The sequence below is a fragment of the Cydia strobilella genome, chromosome 10 (assembly GCF_947568885.1).
Source record: "Cydia strobilella chromosome 10, ilCydStro3.1, whole genome shotgun sequence".
In the NCBI taxonomy this organism is placed as follows: Eukaryota; Metazoa; Arthropoda; class Insecta; order Lepidoptera; family Tortricidae; genus Cydia; species Cydia strobilella.
The window spans coordinates 14,458,060-14,469,171 of record NC_086050.1 but is presented as its reverse complement, the minus strand read 5'-3'; the positions used below and the strand labels follow the sequence as shown (position 1 = coordinate 14,469,171).

Genomic DNA, 11,112 nt, shown 5'->3' with positions numbered 1-11,112 from the left:
AAGACATTCAATGAAAAGTATAGCGAATGTGATCAGTTAAGCCGTTTTCGAGTTATCGCAAAAGTCATCCTGAGGCTGTTGTGAGGGTAACTAACGGAACCCTACACCGAGCTTGGCCCGACATCACAGAATAAGTAATAGTATTATCATACCGACATGCTCTTGGCTGGTTTTTATTATTTAATAATTGCAACGGATTATGCACATCACTTTATGTGATCTTAGGATAATTCCACTAATAGTGTATTTTTTCTGATGCTTTGATTTAACGGGAAATGTTTCTTAGTTTACTTGTTTGGGTTTCAGTAATATCTTTCAAGTTTTAAATCAGTGCTCGGTGTTGATTATAGTGGAGCTAATATTATGTATTATGTGAACTTTTCGGCTCGGGATGGTGGAGTAAAAAAGTTTACCTGATATTAGCTCGACTACAATAATAAATCATATCACGGCTGTAGCCGCGCGGTGTCTGATAATGGACACGTAATATGGATATGGGAACTGTGTTAGAAAACAAAGCGATCCCGTCAATTATTGGTCTTGCCAAGTAGCTTTTTGCTGTACAAAGAATCGTACAGAAAATGACAAAGCTTTTGTATCGAATATTATAATTTTTGCAAAACTTTATTTGTGATTTCATTAATTTCTTATTTTCATTTCAAAATTGTGATCACTACTTAAAATAATACAAAATTAGTACGAAACATTTAATTACTAATTATGTGTATTCTCCGATCCTCACCTACGGCGCTCAGACGTGGTCTTTCACTAATGCTCAAAAGCTTTTCCTCAAGGTTTGCCAGAGAGCGATGGAGCCCAGTATCCTTGGTGTCAAACTGACTGACAGAATTAGAAACTCCATCTTGCGCTCCAAAACCAAAGTAGCTGACGTAGCCCTGAGCCGCTAAGCCGCTAATCTTAAATGGGACTGGGCCGGACACATCTGCCGACATGCCAAACGACCTGTGGGCCAAGAAAACTACCGAGTGGACACCAAATATAGTGCGGCGTCACGGCAGACCTCGAAGGAGATAGCGGCATGACCTTGACGTCTTTCTGAAAGATTGGCCTAATATTGCCCTAGACCAAGACACGTGGAAGAGAGGGAGGCCTTTGCCCAGCAGTGGGACACAATAGGCTAACAAATAATAATAATAAAATAATATTTTTATTCACAATACTTGGAAGTGCTATTGCGTTTCCAAAGACAGATGCGCTGGCAACATTCGTCAGTGTCATGATGCATAAGTATATTTTAGGTATATTATGAGCCCACTGTAGGGAGCAATAATAAATTGTTTTATTTACTAACATCATATTTAAGCACTGACGTCAGCCGTCGCTTATCGACGGTATTATTTACTGAATATTAAGAATTAAGTATCCTAATAAAGCCTTACAGAAAACATTAAACTACAATTAACTAAACTAAAACTACTATAAAACTAAAAATCTAAATCTAAAATGGGCCCCCGTGGCATGGTGCCGAGGATGCTGGCAGCATTTCCTCGCTGGATCGCTATGCTCAAGCGTTGGGCGAGGAAGCTGCCAGCTCTCTTATCTCCGGTCCCATCCACCAGCCGCTTCGCCAATTGCCAATTTATTTACTTATGGTATAATATCGCAGAGGTGTATAAACTTCGCCTGACTTCGATACCAATACAACGTAGCGCGATGACGCGCTAGATATGTCAAATGAAGTTAGCGAAGTCGACGGACTTGTTGCCGAGATTTGTTGTGGGATATTTGCATCCCAGTGAAATCCCTTGCTTTAGGTAAGCGTGTTCATCATTCATCATGTTGCCGAAATGATTAAATGAGGAGATTGAAAAGCAAATTTGTGTTGTGATGCTTATTCCTTCTTTTGGATAAATATAGGTTGTTTTCGTAGAATTAATTGATGTTTAGTATAGGTACCTATGCATAGGAAATATCTTTCTAACGCTGTTTACATTGTAATTCGTTTTATACAGTACAGCGAAAGTTTGAGTTTATCATTAAATATGTAGATGTAGCAGTCACGTAAACTACAAACATGAAAAAATACTTACATATCACGCACTAATAAATACTTATATTTCAACGTCCTGGACTTGAAATATATACCTTTACCTTGTCAATGGTTGCTTGATTTATAAAGTGTGTCGATTTTTCTAGAGTTTTTTAGTCATTTAAGTATGTAGGTTATAAAATGAGGTTGAGTTATTGCCAATTCGATGAAATCTATGGCGGCATCAAATCGTTTGACGGGATTATGGATGGTATAGAAAGGATCTCTTATGGCAGAATTGTTGCAAAAGTGACCGCTTTCAGCTTTAAATCCTATATATAGTTAGTATAGTTCCTAATCTCTCCAGTGGCGCTAGTTAGGCTCTGGGACATAGGCCATATAAGGCAACAAATAACCCGACCAAATTACGTAGGTTGTATTTAGTAGTATTTCGGTGTATGGTGGCGCCGCCTAATTACTGTTCTTTGATGGTCACTTTTCATACATAGAGATCTGGCTCCTTTATATAGTCTCCATGGACGGGATATTACATCCCAGGTAGCAAAGTGACGTCAGCGACGTCATAATGACGTCATTTATACGTTATAATGACGTAACGGACGTCATAATGACGTATAAATGCTACCTGGGATATGGCGTCCTTCTGTCACGAGAGAGGTGACTATGGATGGTGTAGAAAGGATGCCAATCTCTTATGGCAGAATTGTTGCAAAAGTGACCGCTTTCAGCTTTAAATAATAGTTCCTAATCTCTCCGGTGGCGCTAGTTAGGCTCTAGGAACATGAATATGAACCTTATAAGGCAACAAATAACCTGACCAATTACGTAGGTTGTTTTTGGTAGTATTTCGGTGTATGGTGGCGCCGCCTAATTACTGTTTTTTGATGGACACTTTTCATACATAGAGATTTGGCTCCTTTATATAGTCTCCATGGAGGTGACCTTCAGGCGTCGTCTTTAGCACTTTTAGTGCCTAACTCCGCAATTCCTATAAAACTAAACTTGACAGTAAACGTGTTGTATGTAATACGGTGGGCTATAATTCGTTATCTACGAGTAACGGAAGAAAGCTTCAAGTGACTTCACTTGTCGCTGGAGTAATCTATAGGTATAGGTATATTTCATGACATAAATAATCGATAGATTAGTGAAACATAATGGCGATACACGGTTACACGTTTCCAGCCTCCGCATCGAGCAAATTCGCTTAATGAAAGCTTTTCTTCATGGCCGAGCCTTAATTGCCAATTAGTGATGCGTCGCTGCCAATATTGTCATTCCTGGAAATGTGAACGCGTCACATTTCACGTTTTTATTACGGTTCCGTACTTTTACCCTTTGGGTACGGTACCGGGTTCCGTACCCAAAGGGTAAAAACGGGACCCTATATGCTCTATTACTAAGACTCCGCTGTCCGTCTCTCTGTTTGTCACCAGGCTGTGTCTCATGAACCGTGACAGCTAGACAGCTGAAATTTTCACAGATGATGTATTTCTGTTGCCGGTATAACAATAAATACTAAAAACGGAATAAAATAAATATTTAAGTGGGGCTCCCATACAACAAACGTAATTTATTTTGCCGTTTTTGCGTAATGGTACGGAACCCTTCGTGTGCAAGTCCGACTCGCACTTGGCCGGTTTGTATATGAAATGAAAAATTCAGTAATAGTATGATTTACCTATTCTTATAATTACATTTAAATAGAATGGGGGGCTGATTCTCTTTCGGCAATTTGATATGGTTTTCATTTCATTTTGATACGACCATGAGTCGTGTTATCAGGAATTTCAGAAGCACAATTTTAGCGAAATGCTTATGAGAGAGGACTCCTGGCTGCATTTAGTGAACACCGGTCATGTCAGCGTGAGCCGCTAACGCTGATTGTTACTCACGATCACGGTCAAGGTTTTAAAACAAGATGAAAACCATATTAAATTGTTAATTAATTCTCGTTCTCATACACCCTGAAATTGTAATCTATTTCTGATCATTAGTATTTAACCAATGGCCACGTTGGCGAGTTACTTATTTCCAATTTGTTACCCCTACAATATACCGTACCGATACCATAGCTATGGACAAAAGATTTTAACGTATTTCTTGTCTTCTTGTTAACTGAGGGCACTTTATGATTACAAAATAGTAAGTAAGTACTTAGCATACCTATTTTTCTGATAGTTTTATCGCTGTATTTTCCAAAAACCGACTGAGCAATAAAACAATGGATTGGGCTAGCTACAAGTACGTGACTTCACAGAAGCGTATGTATGGCATCTTTCCTTCTCGCGCCCCACCAAATTCATATAAAGCATTTACTTACAAACTTTTCCAATCGAATGCCCGACTTCCAAAGACCCCTCGATACACTGGCTTTCATTATAATTGTTCATCGTACCTTCCGCTCGTACGTACGCGGAATGTTCCTCCGTGCAGAAATTTCTTCTTACCTGTTGGACTGGATACATTGAAGAGTAGTCCTCGTTACTTTAGCAGAGCGTGTATTACTTGCACTCGCCAGCGCCCAAACGATGGGAATGGGATGGGAAAAACGATGAAAACATAACGGCAATAATTTGAGATTATTGAATTGTTCGGCAGGTTTAGTATTACCGTCTGTCTGTGCCTACACTGCCAGTGAAATACATTATTCTTATTATAAAAATGTAGATACAACTTGCTGGCAATATGTCTATGGGAAAATTCAATGCATGGGAAATTTATTTTCTCCCGGTTAGAATTGAAATTTGCTTTGATCTACTTTTTCAAAGGATATCGATGATTTTGGGCCCTCCAAAAACCATTGCATATAAAATACAAGATAATGACGTAATAAACATAGGTACTTATTTTTTTACGTAAAATAATAGTTATTTGTTTTACAAGGCAAAGTTGTTATTTTGCTAAAGCGAAAGAGCCCAAAACTGAACCACGAGCGGAGCGAGTGGTTCGAGAAGTGGAATCTTGAGCGTTGCGAGGGTTCAAGGCACGGGTAAACAAACTTTGGCTCCGAGTGACAACACAAAAATGTTCACCACTCACACGAGGAAAATACTAACTATGAAATACCAAAAACATCAAACCAAATCAAATCCGAATGAACGTAATAAAAAAATGCGGCTTTAATAATTGGCTGTTTACATTGTGTCTTCTTAGTAAAGATGAATACAATAATGAACTTGTCCGCTAAAACAGAACAATGACTACCGTACCTCAAAAAGAAAAAACGGAACCCTTATAGGATCACTCGTGCGTCTGTCTGTCTGTCCGTCTGTCACAGCCAATTTTCTCCGAAACTACAGGACCAATTAAGTTGAAATTTAGTACACGTATGTAAGTTTGTGACCTAAAGACGGATATGTAACGTAAACAAATGAATTTTAAACAGGGGGGCTCACTTTTGTAAATGAGAAAATTAAAAAATAAAGTTTTTCAAACTATATCGTGTTACATATCAAATGAAACAGCTCATTGTGGGAATTTCAAATATATTTTTCTTATAATTTTAGGATAATCAGTTTAAAAGTTATTCAAGAAAATAGGGGGGTGCCTATTACCCAACCCTTTATTTATATAAACAAAATAATTACCTGTAGATGACAGGAAAACCTATTAGAAATGTTCAGTCAAGTGTGAGTCGGTGTAGCTATGCCTAAGTACTATTATTTATTCTTTGGCATTAATGAAGATGTTCCCGTACTATTTTTGCTACAATAAGACGAATATAATCTATTTCTGCACATATTTTTTTTTCTTTCGGAGCGATTATTTAATGGTTGTTGGAGACCTTTATTCGCTTTAAAATACCTATCGATTGGGTAAAACAAAAAAACAAAACATTTTGTATGGGAGGGTACCCTAAAAAATAATTTTCTAGTTTTTAGGGTTCCGTACCCAAAGGGTAAAAACGGGACCCTATTACTATGACTCCGCTGTCCGTCTGTCCGTCTGATTTTAATTTTGTTGTTATAGCGGCGACAGAATTACATCATCTGTGAATTTCAACTTCAACTGTCTAGCTATCACGGTTCATGAGATACAGCCTGGTGACAGACGGACAGACAGACAGACAGCGGAGTCTTAGTAATAAGGTCCCGTTTTTACCCTTCGGGTACGGAACCCTAAAAACTATCATTAACCTAAACCAAAACAGGATTATTGTGTTAAACCTGTTTTGTGTCATTTATCGTGACATTTGGCTCAGGGTTTGTGTGTATAATGTTTTCATTTGAGATGAGCCATGTCATAATAATTCTAATCCATTTCAGTAACAAATTTCGGGGAGTGTGCGATGGGATTACATAATTTAATCCCCCCATCTCCATTCTGCCACCGTGGGACTAGACGCGGACTTGCGTTTCACCCTTACGTCGTTACTCTGCCACTGATTCGTACTAAGCGCTATGCATCCAGCTTTATCATGCGAACGTTACGGCTAACGAGTGGAATTCACTTCCTGCAAATATATTCCCAGTCCACTATAACTTGGATCTTTTTAAATCAAGAGTGAATAGACATCTTTTAGGTAAGCATGATCCATCCTAGACTGCATCGGCACTTACCATCAGGTGAGATTGCGGTCAAATGCTTGCCTTTAAAAAAAAAAAAATGTGTTTGCGACAGCTTTACGTTCTTTTTATATATATTAAAAATATGACATAGAAAGTCATATGAAGTTTATGTAGTTTAGCTGTAACGATGACGTATTGTTATCAGTGATACTGGATATACCAGTAATACTGGAGCCTGATTCAAATTTAACAACTTGTTACGGTTTTGAAATGAAACACCAACTGCAATAAATATTTTATTTAAATCCAAACAATTAAAACTGCTGTTAATATCCCTTTCAAAATACGGGCTCAAATTATTTTAAAGGGATATAAATTTAAAAACAACAAACATGTACCTACAGATTCAACAGAATAGCGTAATCAAAAATGTGAAAATAAATCTAACTGTGAAACATTATTATACTGATCAATTAATTCATTTTAAAGACATATGTATTTACAATGTTATATATAAGAACTCATTCGTTGACATTATGTAAAGATTCGTTAAGTTTAAATTCGATATTTAATTAACCAAGAAGTATTTACATTGAAGCATTTCTTACAGCAGCTAACGTGCTATGCACAATTTAAAACCTGTAAGTGAGTATTCGTGTACACTCTAGAGTACAATTTAGAGCGACATTAAGTTAAATATTATCATATTATTTATAAGCAATTCTTTCCAATGCTGTACAAGAAATTTTAAATTCTATTTAACATTTATCATATTTACAACAATAAGTATTTTTATGAAGTCCAATCATTTATACACTTGTAATATCAATATCAATGATTGATGAAACTAATTAATTTGAGCAAACCAGCGGCTTCCAAAATCATTAAGCGCGTTATACACCCTAAACAAAATTCTTTACAGTCTTTGGCACCAAATATAATAGCTATGCCTTTATAAAAAGTAGTTTTTTAAAGGCCCTTCTAAAGTCCATATTAAATATGGTGTATATTAAAGGATTTAACGCCGAGTTAATGTAACCGAGCCAGGTAATAAAGTTGATGAATTTATTGGACAAACAACAGCTAGCACAAAATGGTATAACCACGTAGATAAGGAAGAAAGGGAGCCAGCATACGACGAAAACTCCCATTATGATACCTAGAGTGCGCGCCGCGCGGCGTTCCCTAGTTAAAGAAATACGCTGTTTTTCTTCTATGAACTGATACACGGTGTTCTGTTGGGTTAGCCGAGGCTTATGCGGTGGTTTTTTAGTAACTGGCTCTGCTACTTCCACTTGATCATCATGAGTTTCTTTTGAATTACTTTCTGAGGACGTGTTCCTATTCTCGTTATCAGCTATGTCAGTTACCGAGTTTTCATTTGACAGGATAGGAATCATCAGCTTATTTTGAGTTTTTTCATCCTTGCTCCAGTATCGCCGTTTTGGCTTCTTTTTTGAATTTGATTTTATGGAAGGTTTTTTCTTTTCGCAATCTGACATGAGGCGCGTGACACCCGGGTGCTCATTGTGGTTCGCTTCCGAACTGACCGAGTCTTGGTCATTGTGATCACTCTCTCGAGGTGCGCATTTGTTACGGCCACTAGATATTGTACTGATCTTAGTAGCTTTAGCTCGATCTCTCAGCCTTTTTTTCGTCGCCAAGTATATTTCAAAATATACTACAGTCATAATAACTAACGGTATATAAAAAGAGCCTGATGAGGAGAATATGACGAAACCTGGTTGAGATGTCAAGCGGCAGGGGGTGTCGGGTTCGAATACTTCGGGCCAGTCATTCCAACCCAGCAGCGGTGGCGAGCTAATAATCAGTGATAATGCCCACACTATGCCAATCATGAAAAGTACCCTTTCGAGAGTTCTCTTTTGTGCGTAATTTATAGGATCTGTGATAGCCCAGTACCGATCTAAGGCGATCGCGCACAAATTTAAAATGGACGAAGTGCAGCACATAATATCGCAGGTCAACCACATCTTGCACACGTATATACCAAAGACCCATTGTCCTAATATGGAATATGCTACATTTAGAGGTAGAACCAGTATCGCCACTGTCAAGTCCGCCACCGCTAAGGAGACGATGAAGAAATTTTGAACGATTCGAAGGGGTTTGTAGGTGAATACGCTGAGGATTACCAAAATGTTTCCTACTATTGTAGAGATTATAATGAGGGTCAGGACAATGGCTGTGCAGATGGCTTCCCATTCGGGGACTGCGAGGGTGATGCCGAGGCTGCTTGGGTACTTAGGTTCGTCCGCGACGGCGCAGAGGTTGGTCTCATTGCTGATGGAAGCGAAGTTGCTGTGTCCGTTTGTCGCCAACTGTCCCATGGCGCCTCTTGCTACATCACCGGTTTCAATTTATGTAGTTTTATTCACGAGCACATGGAACTGTGAAACAGTTTTCATGTCACCAAACTTAATGAGCAAGTAACGTAGATATGTTTTTGTTTGTGATACAACCACGAGTTCCCGACGGTTTATCCTTTTGTACGCCATTTTCCTGTAATAAAAACAAAAGCCTTCTTGTAATGAAGAAATATAAATAATGTTTTAGGTATGTCGTCCTCAAAAGGCATCGCGTTGGTAAAATAAAGACTAAAATATTACCCTTTGCTCGAGATCTTTTCTAAGAAGTCCCATTTGCGAGGCTTGTTCATATTTTCGAGTGTACACAAATCTGAAACAAAAGACAGGCATATTAGATGAATTGCATGGAGCGGAATAAAATCAGTTATATTGGCGTGGTTGGCGTTTTTAGGGTTCCGTACCGAAAGGGTAAAAACGGGACCCTATTACTAAGACTCCACTGTCCCTCTGTCTGTATGCCTGTCTGTCACCAGGCTGTATCTAATCACAATGAACCGTGATTGTTGCTATTTTCACAGATGATGTATTTCTGCTGCCGCTATAACAACAAATACTAAAAAGTACGGAACCCTCGGTGCGGGAGTCCGACTCGCACTTGTCCGGTTTTTTATGTTCGTTTTAGTACATTGATCAAAACTATTCCCCTAGCACACATTCCATTACGGCACAATATACCCGAGTAATAATGTAAGCGTCCCCTGGGCATAAGTATTACTGCTTCTCGAATAATAGCGAATGTAAGACATATCTACCCGTTCACAGATACCTAATAAAGGCATATGTTCCAATGCTAAGAATTCGTAATTTAATCGCTAATGGAAAACGTGTTCAAAGGTAAGCTCCGTATGAAAACGCAATCATTTTACTAAGGTTATGATTTAGGTAAATTGGCAAGGTTTGTCAAAATTCAAGTAATAAGAGTGTATGTTTTATGTATTTCCGTTTCTATGATAAACATATATCTACACACATATATGTTTATTTTTTATACACGGTGTAAAAAATAAACATAATATATTTATAATTTTGGGGCTAAAGTATCAATCAACTTTTCTATGGGAAAAACCATTCAATACTACAAATAGGTATTATAAGCAAAAAATTGACTTAAAAAAACTACCCTGACCCTTAACTGCACATAATAATAATTAAACCAATTAATTGCAATTAATCTAGCCATAAATTTCAAAATTCTAATCAATTCGACATTAAGTTTATTAAATCAGTTTTTTCGTCATACGCGCTGACTTTCCCTTTTTGTCACTGGATAGAATGTTAATATAGGTACGTTTGCAGAAATCGCATTTGTTTGACCACTGGACCTCGCTAGATTACTTTCTGACTAATATCGAATGCCTCCAACTCCAAAAGGAAAAACGTGAAGCTAGCTACAGACCGCAGAAGAAGGAAAAACATGGAGGAGGCTTGCACCGCTACAGGCAGTTACGTTAAAAATTAATTAAATATAAAATTATGTACATAAGTATTACGTGACATAAATAAACATTAATTTTATCAAAATCTATAATGCATGTCTATTTAATTTAAATAAGTAAAAATTGACATATAATAAATTAGTATTTGACATCTGTAATAGATAGTGTAAGGAATGGAATAAAGCTCTTTTTATTTATTTTTAGTATCGATGCCTCCAACTCACGTCACGATTTCTACTTAGTTGAGTCTGAACGTATCACGTGTACGTGTCGTTGAGTCACTTACGCTGAAACTTTTATATTAGGTGATAAAAACTAATTAAAAGATTATTTAACATTCCCCGGCAAGCTCGGCCGAATTTCACCTTCCCATACACACAGTTTCGTTCTCATTATAAAACTACGTGCGGGATTGTAATAAAACTTTGCTTCATCATATTATCCAAGAACTAGAGATAAATCTAATAAAAAGTAAATTAAAATCTGGTTCTTAAAATATAACGAAGATTGACTGACACAGATCTAACCAAAAAAAGGCAAATAAAAGCTTGTATAATATTGAATTAATTTCTTTTTCATCAGTAGTCGAAAATAAATATATTGAATTTTCCTTTGAAAATTTTAATTAAATAAAAATGGAGGGTCAATTATTCAATAATGAGAAAATGACGGCAATTTTTCGTAACAGCCACAGTTTGTTTTTTTAGCGTTGAAATAAATCGAATGTTTTAGATTCTTGCTAAAGTCAATCAATCAAGTTCGGA

General features: G+C 37.3%; 1 protein-coding gene across 2 annotated transcripts; it reads right to left on the bottom strand.

Moving 5' to 3' along the window:
* Positions 1 to 6,805: 6,805 nt before the first annotated feature.
* Positions 6,806 to 9,228, bottom strand: LOC134745025 (octopamine receptor). 2 transcript variants are annotated; one of them, XM_063678995.1, is made up of 2 exons: positions 9,153 to 9,228; positions 6,806 to 9,045 (listed from the first exon to the last, which is right to left on the bottom strand). In XM_063678995.1, the coding sequence occupies exon 2, from the start codon at positions 8,871 to 8,873 to the stop codon at positions 7,467 to 7,469; it is 1,407 nt and encodes a 468-aa protein (XP_063535065.1). In that variant the 5' UTR covers positions 8,874 to 9,045; positions 9,153 to 9,228; the 3' UTR covers positions 6,806 to 7,466. The 2 variants fall into 2 exon arrangements, with proteins under 2 accessions (XP_063535065.1, XP_063535066.1); XM_063678996.1 differs by having other exon boundaries at positions 6,806 to 9,064; positions 9,153 to 9,212.
* Between the last annotated feature and the right edge of the window lie 1,884 nt (positions 9,229 to 11,112).

What these genes read in the sequence shown, in the direction of transcription:
- LOC134745025 (XM_063678995.1), bottom strand. Translation starts at nt 8,873, where the DNA reads ATGGGACAGTTGGCGACAAACGGACACAGCAACTTCGCTTCCATCAGC.